The sequence below is a fragment of the Haliotis rufescens genome, unplaced genomic scaffold (assembly GCF_023055435.1).
Source record: "Haliotis rufescens isolate VD_foot unplaced genomic scaffold, xgHalRufe1.0.p SCAF_2, whole genome shotgun sequence".
In the NCBI taxonomy this organism is placed as follows: domain Eukaryota; kingdom Metazoa; phylum Mollusca; class Gastropoda; order Lepetellida; family Haliotidae; genus Haliotis; species Haliotis rufescens.
The window spans coordinates 37,123,292-37,144,599 of record NW_025963890.1 but is presented as its reverse complement, the minus strand read 5'-3'; the positions used below and the strand labels follow the sequence as shown (position 1 = coordinate 37,144,599).

General features: G+C 42.3%; 1 protein-coding gene and 2 long non-coding RNA genes across 3 annotated transcripts; 1 reads left to right on the top strand and 2 right to left on the bottom strand.

The window, feature by feature from the left end:
* Positions 1-286: 286 nt before the first annotated feature.
* LOC125382063 lies at positions 287-4,644 on the bottom strand. The gene is made up of 3 exons (XR_007222252.1): positions 1,639-4,644; positions 1,432-1,537; positions 287-1,065 (listed from the first exon to the last, which is right to left on the bottom strand). It is a non-coding gene; the product is annotated as an uncharacterized LOC125382063 (long non-coding RNA).
* Positions 4,645-4,656: 12 nt separating this feature from the next.
* LOC124111780 (1-acyl-sn-glycerol-3-phosphate acyltransferase epsilon-like) lies at positions 4,657-21,239 on the bottom strand. The gene is made up of 8 exons (XM_046471587.2): positions 20,974-21,239; positions 13,379-13,457; positions 12,456-12,571; positions 11,406-11,495; positions 9,569-9,659; positions 8,162-8,326; positions 7,547-7,670; positions 4,657-6,156 (listed from the first exon to the last, which is right to left on the bottom strand). Exons 1-8 carry the CDS (start codon positions 21,190-21,192, stop codon positions 5,925-5,927), a joined length of 1,116 nt encoding a protein of 371 aa, XP_046327543.1. The 5' UTR covers positions 21,193-21,239; the 3' UTR covers positions 4,657-5,924.
* Positions 16,832-19,505, top strand: LOC125382064. The gene is made up of 2 exons (XR_007222253.1): positions 16,832-17,311; positions 18,901-19,505. It is a non-coding gene; the product is annotated as an uncharacterized LOC125382064 (long non-coding RNA).
* Positions 21,240-21,308: the final 69 nt, after the last annotated feature.

The window sequence follows — 21,308 nt, the reverse complement described above, 5'->3', positions numbered from 1 at the left end:
TCAGATATCTGGGTCACCCTTGTCTTAACTTGTGATGACTGATGTGCAGATTTACATCCATGGACTGCATTCACACTCAGCATGACTGAGCTTAGTTATATCAGCCCCCGAAAATGTGAGCATTTATACAAAGCGTTGTCTCCTCTCAACCATTCATTTTACAACAACATGGAAAACTGTCATGTTGCTTAAAGCATTTTTCATGCACAGTAAATTCTTTCCTTGAATCAGATATATATGCAATTGACATGTTATCTCTAGGAATGGCGGAAAAAGTTCACAAGCATCAATGTTCAGGTGTTTATTTCATTCACTATCAAACCAACAATACTACATTCACACAGTCTTGATTACATAGAGGATTTTGATTACATACTTGGCACAGTACAACAATATATCACTAATGATATTGGCTAAAATCTGTAAAAGCACTTTAACATGATAAAGCAAGCTGTCCATCACCTGCCCTGGTGTCTCGGCATCTGGACAGTACATTCCGCAACGATAACAAACACACTTTATTCCCATCAACTCACAGCTGAAGGAAGAGCCACTTGAAACCTTGAATACACAGGACAGATCTCTACCCTGGAGGGTGTCACACCTCAAGTTGCCTGTACAACACAGGACAGACCACTACCCTGGAGGGTGTCACATCTCATGTTGCCTGTACAACACAGACTCTACCCTGGAGGGTGTCACATCTCAAGTTGCCTGTACAACACAGGACAGACCACTACCCTGGAGGGTGTCACACCTCAGGTTGCCTGTACAACACAGACCTCTACCCTGGAGGGTGTCGCATCTTAGGTTGCCTGTACAACACCGGACAGATCTCTACCCTGGAGGGTGTCACATCTCAAGTTGCCTGTACAACACAGGACAGACCACTACCCTGGAGGGTGTCACACCTCAAGTTGCCTGTACAACACAGGACAGACCACTACCCTGGAGGGTGTCACATCTCATGTTGCCTGTACAACACAGACCTCTACCCTGGAGGGTGTCACATCTCAAGTTGCCTGTACAACACAGGACAGACCACTACCCTGGAGGGTGTCACACCTCAGGTTGCCTGTACAACACAGACCTCTACCCTGGAGGGTGTCGCATCTTAGGTTGCCTGTACAACACCGGACAGATCTCTACCCTGGAGGGTGTCACATCTCAAGTTGCCTGTACAACACAGGACAGATCTCTACCCTGGAGGGTGTCACATCTCAAGTTGCCTGTACAACACAGGACAGATCTCTACCCTGGAGGTTGTCACGTCTCAAGTTGCCTGTACAACACAGGACAGACCACTACCCTGGAGGGTGTCACATCTCAGGTTGCCTGTACAACACCGGACAGATCTCTACCCTGGAGGGTGTCACATCTCAAGTTGCCTGTACAACACAGGACAGACCACTACCCTTGAGGGTGTCACACCTCAAGTTGCCTGTACAACACAGGACAGACCACTACCCTGGAGGGTGTCACACCTCAGGTTGCCTGTACAACACAGGACAGACCACTACCCTGGAGGGTGTCACACCTCAGGTTGCCTGTACAACACAGACCTCTACCCTGGAGGGTGTCGCATCTTAGGTTGCCTGTACAACACAGGACAGACCACTACCCTGGAGGGTGTCACACCTCAGGTTGCCTGTACAACACAGGACAGACCACTACCCTGGAGGGTGTCACATCTCAAGTTGCCTGTACAACACAGGACAGATCTCTACCCTGGAGGGTGTCACATCTCAAGTTGCCTGTACAACACAGGACAGACCACTACCCTGGAGGGTGTCACATCTCAGGTTGCCTGTACAACACAGGACAGATCTCTACCCTGGAGGGTGTCACATCTCAAGTTGCCTGTACAACACAGGACAGATCTCTACCCTGGAGGGTGTCACATCTCAGGTTGCCTGTACAACACAGGACAGATCTCTACCCTGGAGGGTGTCACATCTCAAGTTGCCTGTACAACACAGGACAGATCTCTACCCTGGAGGGTGTCACATCTCAGGTTGCCTGTACAACACAGACCTCCCACTGGAGGTTGTCACGTCTCAAGTTGCCTGTACAACACAGGACAGACCACTACCCTGGAAGATTTCTTGTGATCTTTATACAATACATGCACAGCATCTTGCTTCTCTAGATAAGATAAAATGTCATTAGTACAAACAAAAATAATGTAACACAGATTAGATCAGGAAGCACATTTGATGGGTGTGGTATATAGGTAATACAGTATGGCACATCTGATAGGTACAAATTATGTAGTATAAATCTTATGAATGTGTGGCACATCTATGTGAAAGAACATATTTTAGGCCTGCACATTTCATCCACGTAGTATACTAGTACTATGGGTGTGCAGTGTCAACTCATCACTCACACAAAACAGTTTTAACAACAGAACACAGTGACCACAGTCCTGTAAAAGGCAATGTTTGATTTTAACATGAGTAAAAGTTTCTGTCATGATAAAGCCGCTCCTGTTATCATGGTAATATCATTGTAAGATTTTCCGTTGCTTGATTGGCGTGCTGCATCCCAAACAAACATTCACATGCAACCAACAAAAAAAGGTTATCTGGAATACAAATCGGTATAAAACATGCAACATATTCTCACACTCCTTCTACACTAAATTATGACTGAGCAAATCATCACTATAAAACAATACCATCCCTTTTGTTCATGTTGCAACCAGTAACTATTGTACCAGCTCTCCATTAAGGACAGGCTCCCATTCATCAACAATCTTCCTAGCATTTGGATCATAAGGCAGCTTTTAATCCTAATTATACCATCAACCATGTTCATGGATAAGTCCACTCATCAATCCTTATTTTTTACATCAACCATGTTCATGGATAAGTCCACTCAACAATCCCAATTTTATAATCAACCATGTCCATGGATAAGTTCACTCATCAATCCTTATTTTTTACATCAACCATGTTCATGGATAAGTCCACTCAACAATCCCAATTTTATAATCAACCATGTCCATGGATAAGTCCACTCATCAATCCTAATTTTATAGTCAACCACGTTCATGGATTAGTCCACTCAACAATCCCAATTTTAAAATCAACCATGTCCATGGATAAGTCCACTCATCAATCCTAATTTTATGATCAACCATGTCCATGGATAAGTCCACTCAACAATCCCAATTTTATAATCAACCATGTCCATGGATAAGTCCACTCATCAATCCTAATTTTATAATCAACCATGTCCATGGATAAGTCCACTCAACAATCCCAATTTTATAATCAACCATGTCCATGGATTAGTCCACTCATCAATCCTAATTTTATCCTCAACCATGTTTATGGATAAGTCCAATCATCACCCTAATTTTAACATCAACCATGTTCATGGATAAGTCCACTCATCAAACCTAATTTCACATTAGCCACATCCTGAAATAATTCAGCACATCAATACTAATCCATATAACTTCAACAACAACCATGTTCCAAATGACAGCTTATTAATCTTAAATTAAACATCAACCAATTTCCTTATATAATCATAAATTCTAATTTTGATATGTTCCAGGTGTAGGTCAGCTCGCCAAATACATGTGGCCTACAGAATGTATAAATATTGATTTTCCCAATTTGGACAATATGTCTACACACATTCCAGACACACAATATTGTGGTCATGCATAACAGACACACAATGCATCACCACACATTCCAGACACATAATATCAGTGTCAACACACAATCCAGAGACACAATCCAGACCCAATGTGTCAACACACAATCCAGACACACTATGTGTCTATACACAATCCGGACACACAGTGTGTCCACACACAATCCAGATACACAGCGTGTCCACACACAATCCAGACACACAGCGTGTCAACACATAATCCAGACACACTATGTGTCTATACACAATCCAGACACACAGTGTGTCCACACACAATCCAGATACACAGCGTGTCAACACACAATCCAGACACACTATGTGTCAACACACAATCCAGACACACAGTGTGTCAACACACAATCCAGACACACTATGTGTCAACACACAATCCAGACACACAGTGTGTCAACACACAATCTAGACACAGTGTGTCAACACACAATCCAGACACACTATGTGTCAACACACAATCCAGACACACAGTGTGTCAACACACAATCCAGACACACTATGTGTCAACACACAATCCAGACACAGTGTGTCAACACACAATCCAGACACACAGCGTGTCAACACACAATCCAGACACACAGTGTGTCAACACACAATCCAGACACACTATGTGTCTATACACAATCCGGATACACAGTGTGTCAACACACAATCCAGACACACAGTGTGTCAACACACAATCCAGACACACAGTGTGTCAACACACAATCTAGACACACAGTGTGTCAACACACAATCCAGACACACAGTGTGTCAACACACAATCTAGACACACAGTGTGTCAACACACAATCCAGACACACAGTGTGTCAACACACAATCCAGACACACAGTGTGTCAACACACAATCTAGACACACAGTGTGTCAACACACAATCCAGACACACAGTGTGTCAACACACAATCTAGACACACAGTGTGTCAACACACAATCCAGACACACAGTGTGTCAACACACAGTCTAGACACAGTGTGTCAACACACAATCCAGACACACTGTGTCAACACACAATCCAGACACACAGTGTGTCAACACACAATCCAGACACACTATGTGTCAACACACAATCCAGACACACAGCGTGTCAACACACAATACAGACACACAGCGTGTCAACACACAATCCAGACACACAGTGTGTCAACACACAATCCAGACACACTATGTGTCTATACACAATCCGGATACACAGAGTGTCAACACACAATCCAGACACACAGTGTGTCAACACACAATCCAGACACACTATGTGTCAACACACAATCCAGACATACAGTGTGTCCACACACAATCCAGACACACAGTGTGTCAACACACAATCCAGACACAGTGTGTCAACAAACAATCTAGACACACAGTGTGTCAACACACAATCCAGACACAGTGTGTCAACAAACAATCTAGACACACAGTGTGTCCACACACAATCCAGACACACAGTGTGTCAACACACAATCCAGACACAGTGTGTCAACACACAATCTAGACACAGTGTGTCAACACACAATCTAGACACACAGTGTGTCAACACACAATCTAGACACACAGTGTGTCAACACACAATCTAGACACACTATGTGTCTATACACAATCCGGATACACAGTGTGTCAACACACAATCTAGACACAGCGTGTCAACACACAATCCAGACACACAGTGGGTCAACACACAATCCAGACACAGTGTGTCAACACACAATCCAGACACACTATGTGTCAACACACAATCAAGACACACTATGTGTCAACACACAATCCAGACACACTATGTGTCAACACACAATCCAGACACACAGTGTGTCAACACACAATCCAGACACACAGTGTGTCAACACACAATCCAGACACACAGTGTGTCAACACACAATCCAGACACACAGTGTAGTCTCACACATTAGAGCTTGAACACATCCACGCAGTGAGCTGACCCTACACAAGACCTTCACATCAGGCACAATAATACCTGGTTATCACACACAGGAGCCTGTGCGTCGTCACACAGAAACTGGTTCACACATCACAGATGTGCTGGCCTTCGTCTGATCAGACAGGACCCGCCAACAGTTGTTAGTTCATAGTCTTGCTCAGATCAACTTTATCAGTGTCAACACAACAAAGTGACAAATTTTGGCAATGAAAAGAAGACTGAGAAGCACTGCAAATACTCCAGCGGGTGGAGTCAGTTGATATTATGCCCGACATCTAGCGCAGACAAATTTGTCCCTATGTACCCTCCGCGTTATGAGCGCACGGCCATCCACAGACAGCCAGCTGCTGTGGACCCCAGGGCCACCTTCCAGTACACAGCCCGGCCCTCCGACGTGGCCAGCACTGCTGTGAAGAGTCCACCCCAGAAGAGGAAGGCGGGCGCTGTAGAGATGAGGGGGAGACCTGACTTGACCCGCTTGCCGGGGAAACACTGGCGGGGCTCACTACAGCTGTTGTTCGGGGAGTAGAAGTGGGACAGCAGCCTGTGGAGATTGGATGGAACATCTCTAATGCTGATCACAGTAAACAACTGCACTCACAAGGTACAAAGTCGACTCAATGTTAGATGGATTTATCTTTAACAAAGGGTTTCAGCTTGACCACAAGTATTTTTAAAGAAACAGTGTACTTAATTCTTGATGTAAATGTCCCAGTGTAGCTCTACATAGAGATCTCATATTTAAACCCTTTCACCTCCAACCACCCATCAAAACACATACCTACCATCTCTCATCACATCTACCTACCCATCCATCCATCCCCTCTACCTACCCATCCATCCATCAAATCTACCTACCCATCCATCACCTCTACCTACCCATCATTCACATCTACCTACCCATCCATCACCTCTACCTACCCATCCATCCATCACCTCCACCTCTACCCATCCACCCATCACCTTGACCCCTTCATCACCTCTACCTACCCATCCATCACCTCTACCTGCACATACATCACCTCTACCTATCCATCCATCACCTCTACTTACCCATCCATCCATCACCTCTACCTACCCATTCATCCATCACCTCTACCTACCCATCCATCCATCACCTCTACCTTCCCATCCATCATCACCTCTACCTATCCATCCATCATCACCTCTACCTATCCATCCATCACCTCTACCTACCCATCCATCATCACCTCTACCTACCCATCCATCATCACCTCTACCCATCCATCATCACCTCTACCTACCCATTCATCCATCACCTCTACCTACCCATTCATCCATCACCTCTACTTACCAATTCATCCATCACCTCTACCTACTAATTTATCCATCACCTCTACCTACCCATCCATCATCACCTCTACCTACCCATTCATCCATCACCTCTACCTACCCATTCATCCATCACCTCTACCTACCCATCCATCCATCACCTCTACCTACCCATTCATCCATCACCTCTACCTACCCATCCATCCATCACCTCTACCTACCCATCCATCCATCACCTCTACCTACCCATTCATCCATCACCTCTACCTACCCATCCATCCATCACCTCTACCTACCCATCCATCCATCACCTCTACCTACCCATCCATCCATCACCTCTACCTACCCATCCATCCATCACCTCTACCTACCCATCCATCCATCACCTCTACCTACCCATTCATCCATCACCTCTACCTACCCATTCATCCATCACCTCTACTTACCAATTCATCCATCACCTCTACCTACCCATCCATCCATCACCTCTACCTACCCGTCCATCACCTGTACCTACCCATCCATCCATCTCCTCTAGCTACCCATTCATCCATCCCCTCTACCTACCCATCCATCCATCACCTCTATCTACTAATCCATCTATCATCTTTATCCATCCATAACCACTCTGATCTACTCACTTTTCTTTTTCCTGGAACCGGTGCTGCACCCACTGTGAGAGCTTTTCCTCTGAGTCGGGGACGTCAGACAGGGGCACACGTGCTATATGTAGATGGAGCTCTTTGCTGCTGCCCTGCAGGAAGTCTGTCAAACATAAACACCATCATCACCTCACAGACGAGTACCCGTACATATATCTATTTTTAAGAGTCGCTAGTTTTAACAAATGAATGAGGACACTTCGAGTACAATCAGCACTCTGTTTAGAGACCACAAATGGCAATGTTTCTCGCTTGACATTGTGTGCAACATGCTCCAAAACCCTGTGGTATCTGCTTTACACACATTGCCTCAATGCCAGGCAATGGTAGTGTGCCAACGATGTCCATGCATGGAGTATATTTGTTCATTTAACTTCAGTGAATGATACACAGCCTCATTTTATTAGCTGACATGTTACGACCACATATTGGCCCAGTGTATTCTATTCACAGGTGATGGATGGAGAAGCAAAGTGTATACATACATGTGGAGAATCAATGATGACACACTTAAAGTAACAAAACAATTTTAATCATGAAAAAAAGGTGCGGCTAAGCCTAGCTTCTGGTGAAATCGCTAGCTGTGAAATATACCTGGCATCCCTGGAGAGGTCAGTCTCTCCCCTGTTTCCTTGGCAACAGTGTTGCCATAGGCGATGGTGATATCATACACAGCATCCAGACAAGTCCTCATCTGCAGCAGCCCCACCTGCAGGGCTCGGTAGCGAGGGGTGAGGACGTGGTGGAGGACTGGGTAACCTGCAGGGGAAACAGAGCATTTCAGTGTAATAGTGGGGGAGAGTAAAACTTGGGGGGATTATATCAGAGGGGTCAGTGTTTATGATGAGCGATTGAGAGAAAAGAGGCATTAATTGGGATTCATACACGATAGAACTGAGAAAACTGACACACAAAGGACAACAGGAACGGATTGACACACATTTAAGGACAACAGGGAAACATTGACACACATCTTAAGGACAACAGGAGAGAATTGATACACGTCTTAAGAGGACAACATGAAAGGATTGACACACATTTAAGGACAACACGAAAGGATTGACACACGCTTAAGGACAACAGGAGAGAATTGATACTTGTCTTAAGGACAACACAAAAGGATTGACACACGTCTTAAAGACGCATGAAAGGATTGACACACATCCTAAGGACAGCAGGAAAGGATTGACACAAGTCTAAAGGACAACATGAAAGGATTGACATGTTTAAGGACAACAGGAGAGAATTGATACACGTCTTAAGGACAACACGAAAGGATTGACACACGTCTTAAAGACAGCATGAAAGGATTGACACACATCCTAAGGACAGCAGGAAAGGATTGACACAAGTCTAAAGGACAACATGAAAGGATTGACATGTTTAAGGACAACAGGAAAGGATTGACACAAATCTTAAGGACAACAGGAAAACATTGAAACACATTTAAGGACGAGAGGAAAGGTCTGACACAAATCTTAAGGACCAACAGGAGAGAATTGATACAATTCTTAAGGACAACAGGAAAGGATTGACACACGGCATAAGGACAACACAAAAGGATTGACACACGTTTAAGGACAACAGGAGAGAATTGATACATGTCTTAAGGACAACACAAAAGGATTGACACACATCCTAAGGACAACAGGAAAGGATTGACACATGTCTTAAAGACAAAAGAAAAGGATTGACACACATCTTAAGGACAATAGGAAAGGTCTGACACACATCTTAAGGACAACAGGAAAGGATTGACACAATTCTTAAGGACAACAGAAAAGGATTGACACACGGCATAAGGACAACAAGAAAGGATTGAAACATCTTAAGGACAATAGGAAAGGATTGACACATGTTTAAGGACAACAGGAAAGGATTGACACATCTTAAAGGACAATACAAAAGGATTGACACATGTTTAAGGACAACAGGAAAAGCGTGACAAACATATGGAAAATGGAAGTTCTTCTCACAGACTGAAAGCACACAGCATCCTACCTTGAGCCTTGGCGTAGTCCTGACTCTTCTTGATGACCTCCGGCAGCTCAGGGTTGAAGCGTGTGCCTTCTGGAAACACCACAAACCATGTCTGAAACACACAGCACAGCTGGCGGTCAAACAAACTGGCCAGCCCTTGAAACTCGGATAGCCAAAATAACCATGCTGCCAACACAGAGGATGAACAATGAAGCAGGCATAATTGAAGACAACTTACATCAATGTGTTATCAAACATAATTGAGACCAGACAACTGGATAGGTCCATGGTGTTATGTCATTAATTTCTTTGTTTGTTTGTTGTTCATTAATAATAACACAAGATCATAACATGAAATGTTAGCCCCAGAATCTTTGGTCTATCCACTGTTACCGACCGAGGTAGAGTGTCCGCCCGGAGAGCGGAAAGTCTGGGGTTCGATTCCGCTGTGTCATACCAAAAAAACGTTAGAAGGTGGTACTTGTTGTTACCCTGTCTAGCCCTCGGCATTAAGGGGCTAAAACAAGGACCGGTCTGCTGGGAGTCAGTCCACTGTGTCTGAGTGTGGTTTTCATGTTAAACTATGGCATGGTATGTCAGTGGGCTAGCACTTTAAAATCGGCATTAGCCTAGACTAGTACAAACAGCCACACAAACACACATGTGCATGCAATAAGTGCAATAATCCTGGACGCGATGTTGAATCCCATTTCACCTCACCTATCCATTGTTACATGTAATGAATAAGAAAGTGGAGGCTTGGGCATTGTCAGGTTACACTGTTGTACTGTAGATCTTGAAAATAATGTGAGTGAAATTAATCAAAAAAATGCAAGTGGTCTTTGCTCGCATTAAACTGCATTAAACTACACATTTATGTCTTAAAATTGACTGTTAACAAGAGGACCTCCCGTCGTATCCCTTCAGGTGAATGACTGACTGAGTATGGTTTTATGCCGCTTTTAGCAATATCACGGCAGGGTGGGGGACACCAGAAATGGGCTTCACACATTGTACCCATGTCGGGAATCGAACCTGGGTCTTGGCGTGACGAGCAAACAATTTAACTCAGGTGAATGAAGAGCTGATAACAAACCTGTTCAATAAAAATGTGAAATTAGTGATAAAACATCACTAGACATGATGATTTACCATTTACATTGTGTTTCCTGTTCTGCTAGGCATTGTTTTACATGCAGAGATTAAGATTACCATGTGTATTTTGACGTAAACAAAGCCAGAAATAGCAATCAGCTGTACACACATTTTCTCACAGATCTACCAGTGATTAAGTTAAAAAATACCAAATAATATATCTCAAAAACAATTTGATGCTATGATTGGAAGAATTTGTATCTGAAACTATTTTACCAGGAATAATATATTCCAATATTGTGTTATTTTAGTTGCAGCTTTTACTCGATGAAATTAATGTAAACAATATTGAATGAAATTTGGAGCTTACTTTGGCATGTTGGATTACGGAAATACTAACCATGCTAACATCAATACAAACAAAACGTATCTGTTCCACATCACGGTATATTGACCAACAGTTGTAACACGAACATAACAAGAAAAATTCAAATGAGAAATTACGCAATGGACATCGGTTGAGGTTTATTTACGGTGCTCTTTGTTGTTTGATTTGATCAAGGTTCATTTAAATACTTTTCACATGTACCCCATGGAAGTCATTTGTTCTCTCCAAAATTCCACATGGGTTGGGGGGACTAATAATATTAAGTCACATTTTGGGCTGGGGGTCTGGGGTCGCATTAATTAAGAGACACATTATTCTCCAGATTTACAGTCTCTGTGTATCATGGTATTACACTGGTTGCACTTCTGAACTTACGGGAGTCTTGTCTCTCTGTAGTCTCTCCAGCTGCCGACTGGCCCGATCTTTATCAAACTTGCCACTTCTCTTCACATACAAACAGTCATGCTGGAAAAGTAAATCTGAATATACACATGTATTATCATTATGGTTCAACATCTATGTCCATCATGATAAGTGTCAATCGTAAGGGCATGACAATCGAGTGAATCCTACAGACTTTACGAAAGGCCAGGGATTTACCTGGGTCTGACTATTTGTTAAAATTAACAGCCACTCCCCGGGACTAACTGCCTCAAATGTACCAGTCCTAGCCGAATTTCATTAGCACCAATAAATATCTACGGGTAAATAGAAACGCTGCTACAAGCCATTGTTATTTGAGTGAGTTGGCGAGCTTCTAAGTTCTCTAGGACATCATCCATGTGTTCCTATTCCATGAACATGATGAAAGCCACAAGGTCTTGTGCTCACTGAGAAAGGACCCCATCATGCCTATGGGGATTTCAGGATAGAATAGGTCCCCAGCAACCAATGCTTGTTGTAAGAGGCGACCAAATGATTTGGGCAGGGTTAGAACTTTACACTAGTCTGTTAGCCCGTGGCTAGTACAAGTTCCGGCAGGCTAGTACAAATTTCCCAATTTCACCATTATCTTAACATTACAAGGGCATTTTATCTCTACCCGGGCTAGTAAATCTTGTAAGTTTAGTGCTAACCCTGCTGGGTGAGCAGGTTCCATGACTCAGCTGTACCCCCACAGTGTAGATTATTGCTCATGATATCAAGGGCTGGATTATCCACCCCAGACTCTATTTACAGGTCACTGTCATAGAGTTGGAATATTGTTGAGTGTGGCGTTAAAGAATTAACAAACCCACTCTGACCCAGGATCATGGCAAACCTGGGATCAAACCCAAGACCCGGTTCCTGCCACAATATGCAAACTAATCATATTTACTTATATCATCAGATGCTGCATTGCCAATGTTCAACAAAGGTTTTAGACTTAATGGACTTGTGAAAAATGGAAATTTCAAAGACATGAACAAACATGTCAGTACTGACCTGTGCCAGATAGAATCCATATAGGGGAAAGAACCTGAGACCATCTTTCAGCACGTAGCGGAGAGTGCCCAGCATTCCCTGCCTCACAGCCAGCATGTCACACACAACCCAGTCCACTATGCACAGAAAAGACATTGTGTTGGTCAGCACATAAGACACCAATCACTGCTGAAGACACTTCAGATCTCTCCTGTGTGCATACTTTCCAATCATGCCTGCACATTTTCCAATCACTTCTGCAGACACTTTCCAATCACTCCCATAGACACCTCCCATCACTCCTGTAGACACCTCCCATCACTCCTGTAGACACCTCCCAATCACTCCTGTAGACACCTCCCATCACTCCTGTAGACACCTCCCAATCACTCCTGTAGACACCTCCCAATCACTCCTGTAGACACCTCCCAATCACTCCTGCAGACACCTCCGAATCACTCCTGCAGACACCTCCCTATCACACCTGTAGACACCTCCCAATCACTCCTGCAGACACCTCCCAATCACTCCTGCAGACATCTCCCAATCATTCCTGCAGACACCTCCCTATCACACCTGTAGACACCCCCCGATCACTCCTGCAGACACCTACCAATCACTCCTGCAGACACCTCCCTATCACACCTGTAGACACCTCCCTATCACACCTGTAGACACCTCCCTATCACACCTGTAGACACCTCCCAATCACTCATGTAGACACCTCCCTATCACACCTGTAGACACCTCCCTATCACACCCGTAGACACATCCATAACATGCCATCTCATCGAACTCATTCCTCTTCCACAATAACATTTTCCATGGTCAGTGGTTATTATTTCATGATTATTTAACCCCACTGTATCAAATATTGCAGAGCAGATAACACATAGAACATAGGCCTTAACTTTGTATAGTTCTAGCAGGCATTGTTGACCTACCTGTACACTGGTGGTTGGACATATACAGAACATTCTCCTTCTTGGATGTCAAGACATCTGTGTCCCCATACAGGTAAATCTGGCACACGGGAAATAGTAGAAACCGTGAGTACTCTTCACATTTATGTATGAGACATACCATATTCGACGTAATAAGCGCCCATGGCGATATTTGCTGATATATTGGCTGGTGAACAATCCCAATTAGCACCCCTTCCGATTGATCAATGTACACAAGACTTATTTATTTGCGTATAATACACAGTTGTGTGTTATATGCACCCTTAATTATGGGCAATTAAATTCTGGGAAAATATATCTGTCGTACATAAACATTTCAGGCTGTCACCATAAACAACGAAATTTATCTTTCAAATCTGTTTTTTTTCACCAAAATAATATTCTAATAAGAGCCCCCTATTTCTAATTTTGAGAGCGCCCTGGGCACTTATTACGTCGAATACGGTATAAGTTGCATATCATCATTGTGATCATAGACACTGGAGGACAGATATTGACACGCCGAGTAAAGTGCATCATTTAAGTAATAATACTAATATTCCCATATTATCACGACAGGGGAAATGGGCAATTTAATACTGAGACTAAAAATAAAACAATTGAAAAAAAGAAACTGGTAAAATAGGGGCTAAAAAATTCAAACAAACATGGTGAATAATACAGATCATGTAGAGGCAGGCAACTGCAGTATGGGTATGGCAGGGATGGATATGGCCACTAGTCAGTATGTCCGAGTCTAGTAAAAACCAACATGTAGGGCAAACATGTAGTTAATTTTCTAAAAAAGAAATATCATGTTATTTTTAATAAACAACTACGGTGAAATGGGCTCTATTTAGGGTGAATTTCATAATTGAAACCCATAGTCCATTTCCTGGCCTAACCTTCATAAACAGATTAACAGGGGCTTATAGTCTGTGGGGGTAGGAGCATACACTGTGGGGGTAGGGGCACAGACTGTGGGGATAGGGGCATACAATGTGGTGGTAGGGCATACACTGCGATGGTAGGGGCATACACTGCAAGGGTAGGAGCATACACTGTTTGTTTGTTTGTTGTTAAACCCCACACTCAGCAATATTTCAGCTTTATGACGGCGGTCTGTAAATAATCAAGTCTGGACTAGACAATCGAGTGATTGACATCATGAGCATCGATCCACGCAATTGTGATACAATGACAGCATATACTGGTGTGGTAGGGGCATACAGTGGGGTAGGGGCATACACTGTTGTGGTAGGGGCATACACAGTGGGGGTAGGGGCATACACTGTTGTGGTAGGGGCATACACTGTGGGGGTAGGGACATACACTGTGGGGGTAGGGGCATACACTGTTGTGGTAGGGGCATACACAGTGGGGGTAGGGGCATACACTGTTGTGGTAGGGGCATACACAGTGGGGGTAGGGGCATACACTGTGGGGGTAGGGACATACACTGTGGGGGTAGGGGCATACACTGTTGTGGTAGGGGCATACAAAGTGGGGGTAGGGGCATACACTGTTGTGGTAGGGGCATACACTGTGGGGGTAGGGACATACACTGTGGGGGGTAGGGACATACACTGGGAGTAGGGCATACACTATGGGTGTAGGGGCATTCACTGTCGGGGTAGGGGCATACACTGTGGGTGTAGGGGCATTCACTGTGGGGGTAGGAGCATACACTGTGGGTGTAGGGGCATCCCAGCTAGCACACCTACATCGGGCCGATGTTGGCTTTGCATCGACAACCGCCGGCAATATCGGCATCGGCAAACTGCAGCGGTGCTGGTGATTGGCACTGACACTATTGAACCTGATATATGATTTGATCTTGTTATGATAACATAAAAGAAAAAAAACATTTGTCGATTACAATGGGACAAATAATAGATCAAGTATATTTACGAATAATATAATAATTCTTTTCGAACTCAAAATATAAACTTTATTTTTAATTTTTAAATTAAATAGATCAAGCACATTCACTGACCATTTTAGCTGCACATATACAACAGACAGAGAAGATACAGACGGGATTCGTCACATCTTACAATTCATTCAGCAAATTACATGATGTTGGCAAAAGTTTGGAATATCGCGAGCGGTTATGTTACGTTGGTCCAACGTTTTCACAACATGTTTCAAGGGAAGCTACTCTTGTAATAGAGGGCGCTGTTACTCACGCGCGTCTTTTCAAGCAGACGACGAAAGGATGATGCGTGGAGGGCTGAGGGAAAACCTATTTTGCGGTAAGTGTTTACTTCATTACTGTATTTACGAGGTGTTTATATTATTTCATTTTCAAACCTTAAAATTGAAACGAGAAACAGTGTTCATTCATAAGTGTCAACGTGAGTAGAGAAATCTAGGCCTATGTGTTTTGAAAGTTCGAGAAACACACTCCTGTCAATTCTACGCCAGTGACAAAATCCGTGGAATATGTCGTGACACTGCATCCCGACTAGATTCTCTATTTATATATTTTTAACACCATATACATATTTCTAGCTAAACGCGGGGACAAGGGCAAATACAAAACATGACAAGATATGTTTTATTTCCATGTAGATTCAGCGATGTTCAACCAACGAGTCGCAATCTCGGAGTGAGAGTATTATTACACTGGCAAGCAAATGAATAGCCAAACAATTACTTACATTAGTATTTTTGAATGAACATTGCTTTATTTTCCATTGTCACAGGCGTAAGTGTGGGGATGGATGAGGTTAGGAAATTGATTACAAACTCGAATTTACAAGTCAATTTTGTGATTGCTGTCAGCGCAAAAAGTAGTGAACATGAAATTCATAACGAGGCTTTCGGAAACTTTCAGCATTGCGTGTGCATGTCATGCGATCCAGCTAATGTTCCTTCTGATCGATGAACGGAGCTACACTGCCAAGTTCAGTTTTCGATCACCAAAAAGTTGAAATAAAAAAAATAAAATTGATGTTTTGTAGTATGGTAGTCTTATCTAGTTAAGTAATTTAGCCTATGATGTACATTTGTGATGAAATACTGAATTAAATATTTGTTAAATGTGCTATTTCAAAGGTATGATGCTAAATATATAATCCAAGACAATTTAGAATGTCATTTATTTAATCAAAATTCAAATTAATGGTAAAACTTTGATGAAGATACTTCAGTACAGATTTTTCAGGACATTATCCATTGTAGAAAATCACCCAGAGCCTTGTTTCAAATTTGATTTATTCTAACTAAAGATATATTATTTCAGTTTATCATTATCCCTTTTCCTATGTTTACAAGCAATGAAACTGTGCATAAGATTACTTGTCCCCAATACTTTCCTGCTATTTTTTGCATACAAGTGTTTGTAATATGTACATACCTTTGTATCTGATCTTTTAATGATAAACGTTTATTTGCAGTTTTGGTTTACCATGATGTAATCTACATATATTTTGGTATCATACAATAAATGAAATCTGTTTTGTGGTAACCAGACTTCACAGGATCTGTTCAATATTATGTCAATATGGGGATTTTCTCACTGCTTTTCAGGGATGGGGCTATGGCTATTAAAGTGAAACTACTTTCCCTGGGAAATTATTTCTGCTACATGGCTCCAGATAAGGACTGTATGTACAAGTGCTACACTGTATGTACAAGTGCAAATATACGAGATAAGATGTATGAATTAAGGAAAGGACCTGATGTCTGTGTATGGCCAAAGCTTTATTTAAATGTTACTTTTATGTTTTGAGCAATATTCCCCTCAACCTCTTGACATCATCACCATAATAGCTAAGTGCTCACTGCTGCTACACAAACTTGATATATAATATTCTTATATTTCTATTTAAGAAATCCAGATGTTCAGCCATTGCCTATTGGCAAACATGGATGAGCTGAATGAACTGTTAGCAGCTTTTCCAAAATCGAGCAACTGAGAGAGCACTGGTGAGTGGATTAAATTTCTTTAGATGTATTAAGTATGGGATATTTACTCCAATTTTGATTCATATAGAAGATCCAGGGCAGAAGATATCTTCAGCAACCCATGCTTGCCGTAAGAGGCAACTATATGCTTGTCGTATGAGGCGACTAATGGGATCGGGAGGTGAGGCTCTCTGACTTGGTTGATGCATGTCATCGATCCCAATTGCATGGATTGATGATCATGATGTTAATCACTGGATTGTCTTGTCCAGACTCGATAATTTACAGACCGCCGTCATATAGCTGGAATGTTGCTGAGTGAGGGGTTAAACAACAAACCAAACCAACTGATACATGTTTCTGCTTGAAATATTTATAAGCATATATTTAATATCATGTTTGCCCTATTAAGGGCCCCTGACACTATACTATGGTAATCTTCCAAATGAAATTTCATGCTGACTTACTATTGATGGACATACAAGAGAGATTGCACACCTAAAACGGTTCTCCAGCAAGATTGGAGGAGGGGGGTTATGTGGTAATTGGGGATGTTTATTGGGCTAAATTAATAGGGTGATATGTCAGTTCTAAAATCCTTTTTTAATTGACATAAGAAACAGATTAGGGACCTACCATACAATATTGGAAGTTGTTATGTTATTTGCGTATATAATTACACATAATTCAATTTACTTATTTACACATATTATTAACTCATCAATTTACTTACTGGGATTCCGATAATTCTATGGTGGGGCCTTCTGCTTTTAGCCCCTAAATTTCGAAAAAGGCCCACATTTTCAAATACAATGGGGCTTTTTAACATTGTGCTGTATGGGCAAGTGCGGGTGTACCTAGGGAATATATGAAATTGTCACATAAAGGGCCCATGGCAGAATATTCCTTGAGTGAACCCTAGGGCTGCAACGAATACACTATGAGGCGAATACGATTCATATCACGAATATAGGGTAACGAATACGAATATTAATGAACAATTACAAAAACAAGTCAGCAGTTTATGTATTATTTATTATATTCAGTGAAACAATAATAACATAATAAATTAATTTATTTGACATGGTTTGTTAATTATTAATAAATTATACATTTATATACTGCACCTATCCAGGTACTAGTATCTGCTCAAATGCGACAATGACCAGTGAAAACAATACTATCAAATTATATATTATTAGAGTGTTTTCATTGAAAGAATCTGTGCATATAATATGTTGTTATAGATATTTTTAGGTACAGGGTATGTAAATATATATGATAGCATATTCATAAATATTCGATTCTAGTGGCCATGAATAACGAATTCAATTCATGAATGGTTACGGATCGATTCACCGAATACGCAAGTGAATCGTAACAGCCCTAGTGAACCCTGTATTTATTAACAGGTGTCAAGACTTAAAATAATATATACACACATATGTAAGGTGATGCATGTGAACAGGGTATTACGTATTCTATTATTCCATTATGTTATCAATAACTTGTTTTGACACAATTGTGAAGTCCATTACTTGTAATTTTGAGAGTGCATGCAATGACTTATAATATGCACACTGACATTTCTTGCTATCATTTGTAAACAGAAGCTGAGGAGGAAGCCTGCAGTTGGGCTCTTACAAGCCACTGACAAGTACATGGTGACCTGTGTAAAAGAATGGCTTCGAGTTCCAGGAGCAAGGCTTAGAAATGGCATAAGGAAAACGCGTACTGAAAAACAGAGGTGTAGATAGAGAATCTGCAAACAAAAGTGCTGAATTGCAACAGAACAAAGAAATCCAAAAAGTTGGTGTTGACAACATATTTTTCACAGGGTTATGACCCTTGTTTTTGAACTTGGTACATATACTGCCAGGTTCTCCTGGACACTACTGAAGTTAATAAATGAAACTGTCTGTGCTTATCTAAGGTACAAACGCAATAAGATGGTTATAAGAACTTATTTTGTATGGAGTTATGGCCTTTGCTTCATGCTTTTTTAACTTGATGAAATATAGGGGGAAACAGTTTGTCTCACAAACGAATTTGAAGCCACATAAATGAAATTTTGCAGGCCAATATTAGGGGTATATGTTTAGACTGTGTTTTAAAACTGGTTTTGAGAATATATGTTTCACATCCGCCTTGTTGCAGGTAGTAACACTGTTTTCTTGTTAATAATAATTAATTAATAATAAAGTTTATTATTCTATTTTGCTCTTTGTGTTTATTTATAAGTATTAACTACACATGTATTAGGGTACATAAAAAATAGTATTGTAACTAGTGTAAGCATTTCGATTGTTTTGTACAGCTAGAAGTATTTATATTACTTACATTTGGTTTTCAAAGTATCAACTATGATAAAAAATTATTATCTTTTTAAAAATTCAGTATTTTTTAGTTTTACCTTTTATCTTTGTAACTTTACATCACGGCTAGCTGGAGCCTTTAGAAATGTTTAGTTTTATGTACCCTAACACTACACTTGGAAAAGTTCTATTGTGGCATCATTTACATGAAATATTCAGATGAGATGTTGTCAGTTATGACTTCTGATGACATCAGCCTATTTAAGATAATGGCAGATGGCAGATGCTGCGCTGATAATTATTGCCGACGTTGGGCCGATGTCCATCCGATGCTGATTCCATAGCAGTTGCCCATTTCTGGCCGAAGGCTGGCAAGATAACTATTTATGACGTTGAGCATGTCAATCCGATGAGCAAAACTTCATTGGCCGACAATGCTTGCTGACGCTGGGCCAATGCTCGGCCGGTGCATTGCCAATGCAGGGCCGATGATGTTTGCCGACGTTGGGCCAATGTCGATCCGATGAGCAAAACTTCATCGGCCCGACGATGTTTGCCGACGCTGGGCCAGTGCAGCACCGATGCAGGGCCGATGACGTTTGCCGACGTTGGGCCGATGTCGATCTGATGAGCAAAACTTCATCGGCCCGATGCAGTTTGCCGACGTTGGGCCGATGGTGTAGCCGACGTTGGGCAGCTGCAGGGCCGATGATGGCATGCTACCTGGGATACACTGTGGGGCTAGGAGCATACACTGTGGGGGTAGGGACATACAATGTTGGGGTAGGGGCATACACTGTGGGTGTAGGGGCATACACTGTCGGGGTAGCGGCATACACTGTGGGGGTAGGGGCATACACTGTGAGGGGAGGGTGTACTCTGTGGGTGTAGGCATATGACAATGTGGCGCAAACACTTGTTGACAAGTGTCAAACTGAACTCAAACTAGTGCTGGGTTTGTAGACCGAACTGATATCTCTGATATCATGCATACACTTGCTGCTTCGTTTTATATTTCCAAATTTATTTGTTTTTGGTACTTTTTACTCAAACCCATCATTTCAGGATAAGTGCTCGCGTTACTCAAAGCGACCTTGGCGCTATGACTATCTTAAATGTTAAAGTATGGTGCGTTACCATCTTTATGGGAGCGATCTTAGAGCTAAGACGATCGTAACTCCCATAACACAGACTTAGGACAATCGTAGCGCTAAGATCACTTCGTGGAACGGGGCCTGATGCCAAATATTTTGCATCCAAATTGCGCAACATTTAGCCTTGCGCCAACGTGGACACCGCATATATTGTGCTTTTTTTTAACAAACAAAAGCATAACTTAAGTGAAAAGTAAAACTGCATGCACCTTACCTGTACTCCTGTGTAGTTCTCAAAAAAAAATAGTATCAGTCGTTGGTAGGCCGAATATAAAAGGTCGTCCCCGCGTCGGTAGTAACGCCTCGGTAGAATTGCAGTTGCCATTCGCACCGCCATCCAAGCGGTGATGTAGGCAGGGGCTGACCCCAACATAACCGCAGTCGGGACCACCCATCTCAGTGACTGCAGATACACCAACAATGACAACAACATCGCCGACCTGTCAAATGTGCTCCACAACCATGTGAGAAAAACGGAAGTGGGAGATACCGGCGATACGCATGCGTCTCGTCCTGCTGATTTCACCTTTGACCTCTGCGTGACGTCAC